Source organism: Odocoileus virginianus, chromosome 20, assembly GCF_023699985.2.
Source record: "Odocoileus virginianus isolate 20LAN1187 ecotype Illinois chromosome 20, Ovbor_1.2, whole genome shotgun sequence".
In the NCBI taxonomy this organism is placed as follows: Eukaryota; Metazoa; Chordata; class Mammalia; order Artiodactyla; family Cervidae; genus Odocoileus; species Odocoileus virginianus.
This window is the reverse complement of record NC_069693.1, coordinates 12163664-12178509: the sequence shown is the minus strand read 5'-3', so window position 1 is coordinate 12178509 and position 14846 is coordinate 12163664. Positions and strand designations below refer to the sequence as shown.

At 56.4% G+C, this 14846-nt stretch overlaps 1 protein-coding gene across 1 annotated transcript in view; it reads right to left on the bottom strand.

The window, feature by feature from the left end:
• The window catches only part of FCGBP (Fc gamma binding protein), a 41223-nt gene that overhangs the window by 7620 nt on the left and 18757 nt on the right, over nucleotides 1-14846 (bottom strand). Inside the window, exons 8-17 of the mRNA XM_070450881.1 lie at nucleotides 13853-14447; nucleotides 13549-13748; nucleotides 11532-11673; nucleotides 8396-8733; nucleotides 6743-7316; nucleotides 5826-6442; nucleotides 4678-5221; nucleotides 2315-2886; nucleotides 1407-1980; nucleotides 205-404 (exon numbers count right to left, since the gene is read on the bottom strand). Coding sequence (XP_070306982.1) covers nucleotides 205-404; nucleotides 1407-1980; nucleotides 2315-2886; nucleotides 4678-5221; nucleotides 5826-6442; nucleotides 6743-7316; nucleotides 8396-8733; nucleotides 11532-11673; nucleotides 13549-13748; nucleotides 13853-14447 — 4356 coding nt within the window. The remainder of the gene's footprint in view (nucleotides 1-204; nucleotides 405-1406; nucleotides 1981-2314; nucleotides 2887-4677; nucleotides 5222-5825; nucleotides 6443-6742; nucleotides 7317-8395; nucleotides 8734-11531; nucleotides 11674-13548; nucleotides 13749-13852; nucleotides 14448-14846) is intronic.

Sequence of the window (14846 nt, the reverse complement as noted above, 5' to 3'; positions counted from 1 at the left end):
CGACCCCATGGACTGCAGCCCACCAGGCTCCTCTGTCCATGGAATTTTCCAGGCAAGAATACTGGAGTGGGTTGCCATTTCCTTTTCCAGGGGATCCTCCTGACCCAAGGATCGAACCCGCATTTCCTGCATTGGCAGGCAGATTCTTTACTGCTGAACCTCAAGCTCCGCCACCCTCCCTGCCCACTTCAAACTCCTCCTCACCGGCAAGTATCGGCCATCGTGGGTACAGCCGCAGTCTTGGATGGGAATGCAGACACCCTGGGACAGCAGGAAGCGGTCGTCACACTCACAGCCCTCAAAGCAGCGGGTGGTGCAGCCTGTGAGGCCAGAAAGAGCCGCGCAGGAGCCCTGGCAGGAGCGCGTGCAGACGGAGTAGTGGCTGTTGGCTGGGCATTGCAGCGCTGCAGAGAAAGGAGTGGGGTGGGGTCACGGCTGCCCGCTGAGTAATGAACGGGGCCCACTGCACACCCGGCTCTGAGCTGCCGGCGCTGGGGACACAGCTCCAGGCCCTGCCCTGTGGGGTTCATGTCAGTGGGACAGACTGTGATGGCCCAGTGTGATCAGGGGAAATACAGACAGAAGGTCAGGGCAAGGATGGGAGCTGTGAGGACCCAGGGGAAGCACCCAGGGTCAGGGCCTGGGCTCTGGCTAAGCAACGGGTAGATGATGTGGCTGCCTTGAGATGAGGATCAAGATTGAAAAATAAGAAGATTAAGTTTGGGGTGAAATGCTAATGTCACATGGGAACACAGGAGGTGTGTGATGGCCTCCTAAGGACACCTAGTGGAAAGTGTTCAGGAGGTCACTGGACCTGTGAGGCTGGCAGTCAGGAGACAGGTCAGAGAGGGAGACAGACAGTGTCCACTGCCTGCATGTAGGTCCTGCCCTGAGAAGAATGAAGGAGACACAGCTCTGCCCTGGGGTCATAAGTGTCCACTGCTGTGTCCAGGAGAGTCCAAGGAGACACAGCCTTGTCCTGGGGGTTTGAAGGAAACAGATAAGCCCTGACTAGAGGCTAGCTAAGAGGTACAGTCTTGGGCTAGGGGTCTGAGGGAGCAGCTGCCTTGTCCTGAAGGATGTAAGGGGTGATGGTCCCATCCGGGCTGGGCTGGGGCAGGGGCCTGGGTGAGACTCAAGTTTTACTATGTGAGCTCCTGACCTGCCTGACCCACACTCCCAGGTCACCACAGAAGATGTCCAGGAAGGGCCCTGAGAACGGTAAGAGAAGGTTTCAGGAGAGGGGGCCCCTGAAAGGAGTCTGAGAAGGGCCAGTCAGCTGGGCAGGAGCGAAGCCAGAGCAGGGTGTGCTAAGGGAGGAATTGGGGCCCTGCCCCTGAGATGCAGACAAAACAGGGGGCACGGAGCCCGAGCTGGAGTCCTCCCAGGGGTCCCCAGACACTCACGGCAGAAGCTGTCTGTCCTCCAGGGTTTCACGGCCACGCCGGCAGCCTGACAGGCCGCTGTGTAGGCTGCCAGGCTGCGGCAGAGGTAGGTGACGTTGCCCTTCTGGGCACAGAGGTCATACACGCACTGGCGGAAGTACTCAGAGGGGCTCAGCACTGCGTGGCAGGCTGAGAAGGGGCCGTTGGCGTCTGGGAGCCGCCCGCAGGCCTCAAGGCTCTCGTATGGTGCCGTCTGCTCTGCTGAGCACACGGGGCAGCCTTGGGGTCCGCAGCCCTCGCTGCAGCCCTGGGAGGAGCCAGGAGCCCGCCATGCAGCTCCAAAGGCATCCACGCTGGAGGTCGTGTCGCCGCTGGGCAGGACAAAGTCGTCATTCCAGTTGCCATTGAAGTTGCCACAGAGGCCGCAGAGCCGGTCACGGAAGGGCGAAGGGATGGAAATGAGGATGTGGGCGTCGCCATCAAAGAGAAGCCGCAGGTCCTTGGTTGTCTGCAGAACCATGTTCCGGCCCTCGGCCGTCACCCGCACGTGGCCCACAGCCACGGGCAGGGCTACGGCCTCACCATCCACAGTGACCTGGACGGAAGGGTCAGGTGGGTCAGGGAAGCACAGGTTAGCCTGTCTCCTCGGACTCCCAGGCCACAGACTCTCTCTCTCTCTCAGTTCCACTGGGGTGAGGCCACGTCACCCAGAGATTTCCCAGGGCAGGGTATGTTCCCATCAGAGACCCCAGGCTGACAGTGTCTCTTCAGTCCCCAAGGCTGGGGCCGTGTCTCCTTCAGGCTCCCAGGACAGATCTATGTCCTCCTGAGTCCCCTTGCACTGGGTTCATATCTCTCTCAAAATCCCTAGGTTAGGCCCTCTCCTCCTCAGACCCTCCCCCACCAAGAGTAAGGCTGGGTCCACTTACCTGTGGCCCCCGAGCCAGGCTCACAACCTGGCCGGCCACAGTAACCACCACACGTTGGGGATCTCCAGCTGCATTCTTCTCAAGCACGATGGTAAAGTCCTCGTCCCCAGGTTGTGGGTGGCAGACCTGGGCCAAGATATAGGAGCAGGAGCCATGCAGGTCATAGACGCGTCCATCCAGGGTAATATAGTGGGTGCCCCCGTTGGCCAGGCAGCGGCCACAGCCGGTGGGGCGACAGGCCTGGACACCGTCCTGTACCCGGCACTCCTCATAGGGCCCGCAGGTCTGGCCCTCCTGGCAGCTGACTTGGCCTCCGGGTCCACACTGGCAGTGCCGCCCACACTCGGGGCCCGGGTAGAAGGTCTCGCCCAGCGGGTAGTAGCGGCCCTCGTGGAGGCAGCCACACTGGCCCACAGGCACGCAGGCGTCTCCGCTGAGCACGAAGCCGGCGTCACAGACGCAGCCCTCACGGCAGGTGGACGTGCAGCCCTCGGGCGCTGAGAGGCTAGGGCAGCTCACGGGGCAGGAATCGCCGCAGAGCTGATAGTGGCTGTGGTCAGGGCACTGGGCGGCTGCGGGACAAGAGGGCAAGGAGGCAGGGCGTGAGGGAGGGCGACGCCAGAGGCGGGGGGGCACCGAGCGGGAGAGGCTGCCAGGGTGAACCTGTGTGTTTTGCCCGGGACATCTCATGAGTGAATCTGTCCAGGGATCGGAGTGGGGCGTCTGACCCAGCACAGCCAACAGGGGATTCAGTGTGGGGATCTGGGAAGCAGGTCTCTCCAGCCAGGCTGTGTGTCAACCAGCTCAAGTATTTCTAAAGATCAAGTCAGTCTGACTGGGTGAGTCCAACCTCATATATCTGACCAAGACATGCAGGGTTAGAACTGACCATGAGTATCTCAGGGTGTGACTCTTGCTGGGGTGCGGGGCCAGAGGCATCTTGGGGTATGAATCCATCTGAGTATGCCTGCCTGTGGAGGGGAGGCCTGATCTGGAAGCCTCTCACAGCCTCTCTGACAGGGTCTGTCAGTGTGTGACTCTGACCACACCTATATCATTGGGTGAAGCTGACAGGATAAATGTGACCAAGAGATCTGCCCGAGGGGGAACTGTCCAGGATTCTCTGACCAAGAACCTGTAAGTATCTTCCTGGGGCTATGTCAGGGTCCTGATTCACCAGAAAGGTATATCTGCCTATGTGTGTCTCTGTGTAAATGTGACCAAGTGTCTCTAACCAGAGGAGGCCCTGTCTGAGGTTATGAGATGAAATCGATCTGACCCTGTGCATTACTCTGTTTAAAAAAATTGAAAAAAAAAAAAAAACCAGTCTAGAAGCATCTGGCGCTTCCCTGGTGGCTCAGTGTAAAGAATCTGCCTGCCAATGCAGGAGACCTTGGTTCCACCCCTGGGTTGGGAACATCCCTTGGAGAAAGACATACCAAACCACTCCACTACTGCCTGGAGAATTCCATGGACAGAGGAGCCTCAAGAGCTATAATCCATGGGGTTGCAAAGAGCCAGACACAACTGAGCAACTAAACAACAACAACAACAACAGAGGCATCTGACCAGGTGTAACTCTCTAGGTCTCTCTGACCAGAGGTAACTGAGAGAATCTACTGGGGTAATCAGTCACCGCAGTCTATCTGAGTGCATGAATCCTGACAGTGTACTGGATCTCTTTGCTGACAAAGGTCCATCTAGTTAACGCTATGGTTTTTCCAGCAGTCATGTACAGATGTGAGAGTTGGACCATAAAGAAGGCTGAGCACCAAAGAATTCATGCTTTTGAATTGTGGTATAGGAGAAGACTCTTGAGAGTCCCTTGGACAGCAAAGAGATCAAGTCAGTCAACCCTAAAGGAAATCAACCCTGAATACCCATTTGAAGGACTGATGCTGAAGCGGAGGCTCCAAAACTTTGGCCACCTGATGTGAAGAGCCAACTCACTGGAAAAGACCCTGATGCTGGGAGATTGGAGGCAGGAGGAGAAGGGGACGACAGAAGACGAAATGGTTGGATGGCATCAGCGACTCAACAGACATGAGTTTGAGCAAGTTCTGAGAGGTAGTGAAGGACAGGGAAGCCTGGTGCATTGTAGTCCACGGGGTCACAAAGAATTAGACACAACTTAGGGACTGAACAACTGGACCCAGGGTTTGTAAACACGTGTATGAGTCTCTCCTACTGCAGTATGTCACTGGGAATATTCCAGTGTGTGAATGCCAAGGTATTTCTTTCACAGGCTAAGGGAAGGCGGGCTGGTGCCTATTCCCCACAGAGAAGGCGCTTGTCTCAGGGCCCAGGGAAGAGGGTAGGAGGAGAGACTCCACTATGTGTCCCATGCACGGATCAGTACTCACGACAGAAGTCCGGCCGCCTCCACTCGCCGAGCTGAGCCCCAGCGGCCTGGCAGGCTGCCACATAGGCGGCCACGGCCGGGCAGAGGCCTCCTGGATGGCCCTGAGCCTGGCAGGCATCCAGCAAGCAGGCCTGGAAGTACTGCTCGGGCGGAATGAGGCTGTGGCAGGGAGCCAGCGGGCCTTCGGCAGCCGAAATCACGCCGCAGGCGTCTGGGCCGCCGAAGGGCTCCTGCTGCTCGGGCGTGCAGGGTTCGGGGCACGGCCCGGGCACGCACTCTCCGCAGCCCGCGGCGCCGCCCACTTGCCAGCGGTCGGGCTTCCCCTCCACCGCGTCCAGGTCGTCTTTGGGGTTCTTGTTGTAGTTCCCGCAAAGCCCACAGAGGGCGCCCGCGTAAGCCGCCGGCACGCGCAGGCGCACGTTGCTGTCTCCGTCGAAAGCCAGCGAGATCCCGGAGGCCGTGGTCACCACCACGTCTGCGCCGCTCAAGTAGGCGTGCACGCGGGAGTCCAGCTGGAAGGGCAGGGCCACCAGCTTCCCGTCCACCTGCAGGGGCGGGGTGGGAGTGGGGGTTACTGAACGTCGGAGGCACAGGTTCGAATCTTGACTCCACTATCTACTGGGGGCGGGGGCGGGGGCGGAGACACCTTGTGCGCGTCACCTCCCCCTCCTTATAATAGTTTATAGTTGTAGTAATAATAACGAGGGCTTCCACGGTGGCTCAGTGGTAAGGAATCCACCTGCATGCAGAAGAACCGGGTTCGATTCCTGAGTGGGAAAGATACCCTAGAGAAGGAAATGGCAACCCACTCCAGTATTCTTGACTGGAGAATCCCATGGACAGAGGAGCCTGGTGGGCTACCGTCATGGAGTCGCAAAGGGATGGACATGACTGAACTAATTTTTTTTTTATATAGACAGGATATCATTGGCTCTTCAGACTACCCTCTGAAGCAGATACTTTTCCTAGACCCGTTTCACAGAGGAGTAAACTAAGGCTCAGAGATGGGGAAGCCACTGCTCCAAGCCCCCTACTGTGAATCCCTCCATCTGCCCCGCTAGCCTGTGAAAGGCAGTCAGGGAATTGGCAGACCCCTAACTATCCCAGGCAGCCCCAGGGCTGGCACATGCTGGTCCACAGACCGCTCACCTGCAGCTGCCGGGGCCAGCCGGCACTGAGGGTGAAGCTGTGGCCGTAGATGTGCAGGGTGACAGTGCGGGTGTAACTGACGGCCTGGCTGCCCCGGTGCTCGTTGGCTACCGTGACTGTGAAGTTCTCAGCCCCCTTGGGTGGGTCATGGCAGGGCGCACTCAGCAGGTACTCGCAGGCGCCTTGGAAGTCGAATCGGTGCCCATCCAGGGTGATGTAGTGGGGGTCACCCCAGGCCTGACACTCGGCTGTGCTGACAGGTTGGCAGCCCTGCTGGCCTGAGGGCAGCAGGGCACACTCTTCACCTAGACCACAGCTGGCAGGCTTGCAGACCAGCGAGCCACCTCCGGGCCCGCACTGGCACCGCTGAGAGCAGGTGGCATCAGCCCAGAACTCACTGCCGGCCTCGTGGTAGGTGCCGTTGGCCCAGCAGCCGCAGCCGCCTTCCAGGGGGACACAGCGGTCGGCACTCAACACGAAGCCTGAGTCGCACTGGCAGCCCTCCACGCAGGGGCCCTCACATATGGCAGGGCTGGTGTTAGGCGTGGGAGATGGGCAGCTGGCTGGGCAGGGTGGGCCACAGAGCTCATAGTGGCTGTTCTCCGGGCAGGGGAGCTCTATAGGTGGATGAAGAGAAAGAGAGAGAGAATGGTGTCAGCAGGTTGGGTCTGAGGATAGGGTAGGACAAGCCAGACAGAGACCAAGAGGGACAAAATAAGAGACAATGGAAGACCCACGGACAGGAAGAGAGAAGAGGAGAAATAGACAACCAAAGGCTGACACCAGAGACAAGGGCCAAGAGACTGAGAGACAAAAACAAACAGTGAGACAAAGAGAAACAAACAAACAGACCCGAAAGGACTGGAATGAAATCAAACCAGCTCCAAAGAGGCGGGACCCTTGCCCCCAGCACTCACCACAGCCGGCCTCCGTCCTCCAGTCCTTAATGACGATCCCAGCGGCTTGGCAGGCAGCAGCATAGGCAGCCAGAGCCTGGCAAAGTATGTCCTTGGCCCCACCGCCCAGGCAGACATCCAGAACGCACCCCTTGAAGAAGCTATCAGGGGCCACGTGCTCATGGCAGGCGGCGAAGGGGCCTCCGGAGCCAGGGACCAGGGGGCCGCAGAAGCCGGGGCCCCCATACTCCTCCAGTCGGTCCTCAGCGCAGGTCGGGCAGGACCCCTGACATTCATCCCAGCACAGTGGGTCCCAGCCTGGAACCCGCCAGCTGCCACCCCAGATGGGTATGGAGGGGGCCAGGGTGCCGTTGGGGAAGGCCTGGTCGTTGCTCAGGTTGCGGTCCATGTTCCCGCAGAGCCCACACACGGCGCTGTGGTAGCTGCTGGGCAGCGTCACCTCCACGCGCCAGTCCCAATCATAGGTGACCTGCAGCCCGAAGTCAGTGGCCAGCACCGCTTTGGATGCACCGTGGGTCACTGAAAGCCGCCCGTTGGCCTCGGAGACAGGCAACGCCCTCAGCACACCATTCACCTGGGAGGAGAGTGGGGCGGGAGGCAAACCAGGTCACTGGAGATGCGGAGGCCCAGATTTGGCCCCCTGTCTCCCTTGCTCATCCCGCTGTGGCTGGGAGCTGCCAAGGCCTTCCTTATGACTGCTGCTCATAGAGTCATTTGACAAACACTATGGACATCTGCTCTAGTCCAGGCCCTGGAGAATGAAAGCCCACCCTGTGGCTTTTTCTGGGTTTCTCTTTTGCTCTCCATCTCTCCCTTCTTCCCTCTCTGTCTTTCTCTTTCTATATATGGACCTATTGTGCTCTCTCTGGTCTCTCTTAGTTTCCCTCACTCTGTCTTTCTCTTTCTCTGGGTCCTCTTCCCTCTCTGTTTCTCTCTCACTGGTGCATTCTCTCTCTCTGCATCTGTGTGTGTGTTACCTTCTCTCTCTGGGTCCATCTCTCTGGTCTTTCTCTGGGTCTTACTCACCTAGTACCCCCCCCCCCTTATTTCCTGTGCATCCCTGTGTGTCTGGCCATCTCTTCCACTCACTCACCATTGTTTATTGAGTGCCTACTCTGTTCCATGAATCATTCTCTGCCTGTGAGCTGCCATTAATCTGCATCTCCACTATTCTGGACAGAAAGGGCAGCCCATCTCGCTCTCTCTGGATCTCCTTGAATTTCTCTCCATGTCCGAGGCTCGGGGCCTCTCATCTGTTCCCTCGCAAACAATCAAGGGTGCTTACCTGGGTCAGACCCTCAGCTGAGCACTTTACATGCATCACCTCACTGTGGGGCAGTGCCTGCTATGATCCCCACTTCACAGATGAGGAAACTGAGGCCCACCAAGTCAAGTCATTTGCCCAGTATCACACATCTCATAAGGACAGGGTGGATTCAAACCCAGATGTCTAAAAAGGCAAATTCTGAAGTCCTGCATTAAAGCCCTTAATGAAGGGCTAGACTCATTTAATTCCCAATAGTGCAGTGATGTAATTATCGTTGCTCTTGCTATTTTGTTTCAGGACCAAGTGAAGAGAGAGAGCCCTGAGCTCCCCACCTATGACTGGCAGGACCCTTCCCACCCTACCTGGGGACTCGGGACCAGCCTTACCCGGACTTTGCCGATCTCGCCTTTGTGGATGGCGATGTTGGTGTTGAGGGTGGTCACGGTGACCAGCCTCACGTAGGACACAGAGGGGTTGCCCCGGTTCTCATTCTTGGTGGTGACAGTGAAGGGTGTCAGGCCCTGGGCATTGCTCCCTGAGCAGTTGGTTGATGCCAGCACATAGTCACAGGTGCCCTGGAAGTCAAAGTTCCAGCCATCGAAGGAGTGGTAGTGTGGGTCGCCCCACAGCCAGCACGTGGCCTGGTAGTTGGGCACGCACACGCCCTGGCCATTCTTATCCTGGCACGTCTCCTGTGGCCGACACGTCACACCGTGGCATGGGTCTGGAAGCAGAGGAGAGAGGACCTTGAGGGGCTGCCAGGCGGAAAGCCAGTTTCTTCCCAGAATCAGCCGGGACACCAGCTCTGAGGGCTCCTGGGGTGCGGCGTCGGGGGAAGACGAGGTTCCAAGGTCCTTCCGTTTGAGAGGCTGGCCCCCAGTCTGCCATCTCTGAGATCAGACCCTGGGTGCCCCTACTCCCGTGTCTGAAGCTGTGTCCGAGACCCTGTCAGAGGTCCCCCTTCTGAGACTCAGGCCCCAAGGTCCTTGCAGCCAACACACAGGTTCCAGTCCCTACCTCTGTGACCCAGGCTCTGGGATCCCCTTGCTTGAGATCTCAGCCCCAGAGGACTGGGGTCTGAGACCACAGGGGTGCCTTTGTCTGTGACGCCAGCCCTGCAGGCATCCTAAAGACACCCACAGCCAAGGGTCCTCTGTGTCCCAGGTTCCTGGTGCCCAGGTTCCCTCACACCTGGGCTCCCAGCCTCCTGGAGGCCACTGCATCTGAGCCTGGGTCCTGGGGGTCTCTGTGCCCAAGACCAAGGTATTGCATGAACTTTCTGGTGGGAAACTAATCTCAGAGGTCCCACTGTTTGAGAGCCTGTCCCCAGGGTCCCTTTTTCTAAGGCTCATAGCCTGGCGAGCCCTCTGTTCCAGACTCCATCTCCCTGGGATTGCTGTGCCTGAGACCCTGGTCCTGGGAGATCTCACTCCTCAGGCCCTGCCTCCGAGGGTCTCTTTGTCTAGGACTCCCTTCCTAGGGCCACTGAATCAGTGAGCCCAGTATGCCCAAGTTGTTACTGTTGTTTAGTCGCTAAGTTGTAGCCAACTCTTTTGCTACCCCATGGACTGTAGCCCACCAGGCTCGCCAGTCCACGGGATTTCCCAGGCAAGAATACTGGAGTGGGTTGCCATTTCCTTCCCTTAGGGGATCTTCTCAACCCAGGGATAGAACCCACGTCTCCTGCATTGACTGATGGGTTCTTTACCACTGAGCCACCAGGGAAGCCTCTAGGCCCGAGACCCCAGCCTTAGAACTCCTCTCTCCCCATGTGCCAGTTTTCAGATGACTGCCTCTTAGCTCCAAGTCCTCCAGTGGAGTTGGGCTTCGTCAGTAGAGGGAGCTAGAGGGTCACCACAGGAGGAACGGGTGGCTTCTGCTTCTAGCAGGCTTTGCTCTCTGGGCTCCTGGTGGCAAGTGGCACCAGCAGTTTGTGGGGCGCCTGCTCAGTGAGGTCCACTGGCCCCTGCTGGTCTCCCTGTGCACCCCAGCAGGCGGTTCCCCAGTGAGTTCACCAGCACCCCAGTGAGGGTTTTCCCGCCTGCCAGCTCCAGCCTGCACAACCTGTCTGCCACCCTCCAATAAGATCTGCCTGTCAGCCTTGACGTGGGGGCCATCGTCCCAATTCCGCCCTTCCTTAGGTGCTCTGCCGTGACCTTTGGGGCGGGGGCTGCGCCCTACAGCTACTCTTCTTGTGTTCATTAGCGTTCTTTAGTAGTCAATCTCTACTACAAGCAAAGAATTCTGTTAAACTTTCCCTATTTAAGCTCCTGTGCGGCTTCCCAGGTGGCGCTAGTGGTAAAGAATCCGCCTGACAATGCAGGAGACTTGCACTGGGGCAGTGCAACCCACTCCAGTATTCTTGCTGGAAAATCCCATGGAGAGAGGAGACTGGTGGGAAACGGTCCATAGGGTCGCACAGAGTTGGACATGATTGAAGCGACATAGCATATGTGGTTTCTGTCTCCCTTTTGGATTCAGACCAAGATAACAGGGTCCCTGGGAGTTCCTGTTATCCAGCCCACGAACCCCGATATATCAGTCAGTCCTGAAGGTATATCCATTTATCCTCAGGAATAAGGGAATTTTCTCTGCCCTTCATCCAAGAAATCAGTCCTGGGGGGTGGCTTTGTGTCTCAGACTTAATTCTGAGAGTTGTCACTGTCTGAGGGTGTATCTCTATAAATCCTGAACCTCCACTTGAGGCAGGCGCTGTATTCAAGACTCTGGCCTTCGGGAGATCTCTGCCTGAGACCTCAGGACTCTGCTTTCTTTCTTTCTTTAAGATATTTTTGATGTGGACCATTTTTTAAAAGTCTTTATTTGTTACACTGTTGCTTCTGTTTTACTTTCTGTGGTTTTGGTCCAGAGGTGTGTGGGATCTTAGTTCCCCAACCAGGGATCCAGCACACACCCCCTGCCCTGGAAGGCGAAGTCTTAACCACTGGACCACTAGGGAGCACCGGGACTCTGCTTTCTGTCCCTGTGGGTCCCGGTCTCCCCTGCCCCTTGGGGATGGTGACTGAAACCCTGAGCCTAATTCCGCATACCAGTGACCAGCAAACTATGCACTGCCAGCTGCCTGTTTCTGCAAATAAAATTTCATTGGAGTCACACCCTTTCACTTACCGGGTCTACAGCTGATTGCATTCTGCAAAGTGAGAGTTGAGTAATAGGGACAGAGACCATATGGCCTGCAAGTTTAAACATTTACCCTCTGGCCCTTTAGAGAAGAAGTTTTCTGGTCTGTGCCTTATGCAGAGGGCCTCTGCCATCTGCCTGGGGAAACCTATTCCTGAGGGTTCCCACTGCCTGCTTTCTACCATAAGTGTCCCTGCCTCCCAGCCTGGAGGGCCGCTGCCCTGGCCTCGGGAATCCTAGACTATGGGTGCCGAGGTCTGAGACTCCCATTGTTAGTCCTCTGTGCCTGCCACCACGAAGATCCGGGTGACACCACCCTCAGCTCCGGAGTCCCTGTCCTCTGTCCCCCTTGCTGCACCCGCCCTGGCCCCAACCCAGCACCTTTGGTGACGCAGCTCAGGACGCCTCCCGAGGGCTGGCAGACCTGCCCGGCACTGCAGCTGTGGTTCTGGCACACCAGGCCTTTTCCAGGCTGGCACACGCACTGCTGCTGGCAGTTGTCAGTGAGTACCACCTTCTCGGGCTGTGGGGACAGAAGATAAGGCTGTCAGGGCCGGGCTGACTCTGGCAACTGCAGTGTTCTAGGCATAGGCGGTCCAGAGGATGTAAAAGGGACATCTTCCGGCAGGGTGGCCCTTTATCTGTGAAACTAAAGCACAGCATGGCCTTGGGGTCCAATTCATTCATTAATTCGCTTTCATTCATTTACTCATTCATTTATTCTGAAATATCCACTAACTGTCTGCTATATGAGAGAAACGGTGTAACGTGGGAATTAAGAACATAGGATCTAGAGCTGATTGCCTGGGTCTGAAGCTGGTTTCTGCTATTTCCAAGTTACATCACTCTGCACAAATTGAGCCTCGTTATGCCTCAGTTTCCTCACCTGTAAGTTGCAGGTAGTAATAGCACCAACTTATTAAAGTATGTTGTTGTTTAGTCAGTAAGTTGTATCTGATTCTTTTGCAACCCCATGGACTGTAGCCTGCCAGGCTCCTCTGTCCATAGAATTTTCCCCAGGCAAGAATACTGGAGTGGGTTGCCATTTCCTCCTCCAGGGGATCTTCCCAACCCAGGAATCGAACCCATATCTCCTGCATTGGCAAGCAGGTTCTTTACCATTGAGCCATCAGGGAAGCCCTGTTAAAGCATAACTGAGTTAATAATACATATAAAATACAGATGAAACAAAAAGGGATTTCCTTTAAATATCCAGACTGGAGAGGAAACAGGGGTAGAGATGAAACAAGACTGGGAAAATGTTGATTATTTTTGAAGCTGAGTGATGGGTACATGGAGATTTATTATACTGGTCCCTTGACATTTGCCAGTGTGAAAATTTTTATAGAAGGTTTATATATAACATTATAATATATATATTATATATGAATAAATAAAATGCATGTATACTGTGGGCTTCCCAGGTGGTGCTAGTGGTAAAGAACCTGCATGCCAATGCAGGAGATGTAAAAGATGCAAGTTCTGCCCCTGGGTCGGGAAGATCCCCTGGACAAGGAAATGGCAACCCACTCACGTATTCTTGCCTAGAGAATCCCATGGACAAAGAAGCCTGGTCGGCTACAGTCCATAGGGTCACAAAGAGTTGGACATGAATGAAGTGACTTAACACACATACATATGTGTATTGTTTACACAGCACTTAAAGCAGTAACTGGCACACAGCAAGCACCATCTACCTGTTTGCTGTAGTACTATTGTTATTCGTATGAGGAGGAAAACAGATAGGGTTCTTGCCCTGACAGAGCTCTCAGACCTTTAAGAGAGACAGACTTTCCATAACACATATTCAAAGGAAAAGCAGTAACTCTGAGCATGGGAGAGGGACACAGAGGGAGTCAGCCTCTGATATAACAAAATTGAAATCTACACCTGGGATACAAAGCCAAAACTTGACCTGAAGAGCCAGGGGAGGGTTTCAAGTTGTGGGTGCATGCATGTCTGCCAAGGCGCTTCAGTCGTGTCCAACTCTTTGTGACCCGATGGACTGCAGCCTGCCAGGCTCCTCTGTCCATGGGGATTCTCCAGGCAAGAAGGCTGCAGTGGGTTGCCATGCCCTCCTCCAGGGTATCTTCCCGACCCAGAGATCAAACCCATGTCTCTTACAAATCTCCTGCATTGGCAGGTGGGTTCTTTACCACTGGCACCAAATGGGAAGACCTCAAGTTGCGGGACCTGTGGTCATATTTACAAAGGTCTTACCTGCTACTGTGGGGATGGTAGACCAGAGGGAGCAAAAGTGGACAAACTGGACCACGGTGGGGCCATGTGAGGGGAAGAGGAGCAGATGGGAGAGACGTTCAGGAGGCCAAATGGACAGGCTGTAGGAGGGGGGTCCAGCATGCAGCCCCCATTCTGCCCAGGACAGCGGGGTCCCTACCTCGTAGTAGATGCCGTTGTGGTAGCAGCCGCACTCCTGGATGGGCACGCAGCCTTGGCCGTCACTGAGGAAGCCGGAGTCACACTGGCAGCCCTCTGCACAGCTCTCTGGGCACTGCGGCGGGGCGCTGAGTGCGGAGCAGCCCAGGGAGCAGGTGTCTGCGCAGACCTCGTAGTGGCTGTTGGGGGGGCACGGCATGGCTGCAAATAGGGGGTGCAGGTCAGGGCCCTGGGATTGAGAGGCGGTGGGGCCCAGGGTCTGCCCCTTCCGTGTCTCTACCTCCCCCTATCTGCCCCTCACTCACGACAGAAAGACTCCGTCCTCCAGGGTTCCACATGGCCTCCAGCCGCCTGGCAGGCGCTCACATAGGCGTGGATGTTGCTGCAGAGAATGCTCTCATTGCCACCGCCCACACAGAGGTCGAAGACACAGTTTTGCAAGTGGCCCTGGGGGTCCAGGAGCTTGTGGCAGGCGGCCAGCGGCCCTGTGGGGCTGGTGAGGAGCCCGCAGAACTCCAGTTGCTCGTATTTGTTCTGCAGCTCCGGTTTACACTCCAGCTCTGTGTCACAGCCCTCGTTGCCCGGCGGGCAGGTGGGGGGCGGCAGGCAGGGTGAGTTGGGCACTGCCTCCTCCCAGGAGTTGCCAAACTCATTGGCGCTGCCCGCCTGTGAGCCATCCGGCTTCTGGAAGTCGTCCTTGGGGTCGCCGTTGTAGTTCCCACACAGGCCACACAGCTGCTGGTAGTAGTTGCCTGGGACGGTGACCCGCACGTTGTACACGAGGTCGTAGGCCACACGCAGGCCGAAGTCAGTCTCAATTACGACGTTGGAGCCGTGTTGGAAGACACGGATCCGGCCCTCGTCCAGCACCACGGGCAGCCTCCTGTCCACGCCGTTCACCTGGGAGGGAGCACAGGCCGGGCTTCAGAGGGTACACTTTGAGACCCTAGGTCAGGCCCCTGCCTGACACTGAAGATCCGTGGGCGCTCACCTCTCTGGGTCTTAGTTTCCGTATGTGTATAATGGGCATAATATAGGGTTCATAGTGGGTTGATAGTTGGCTCCCCAAAGATACATCTGCCAAGAACCTCAGGATATAACCGTATTTGGAGAGGTAATTAGGGTAGAGATCTTGAGATAGGATCATCCTGGATTAGGGTGGACCCTACATCCAATGACAAATGTCCCTAAAAGAGCAGGAAGAGGAGAAGGTACAGGCAAACCCAGAGGAGAAGGCTGTGTGAAAAATGAAGACGGGGCTGGAGCAATGGGGGCACAAGCCAGGAACACCTGGAACCC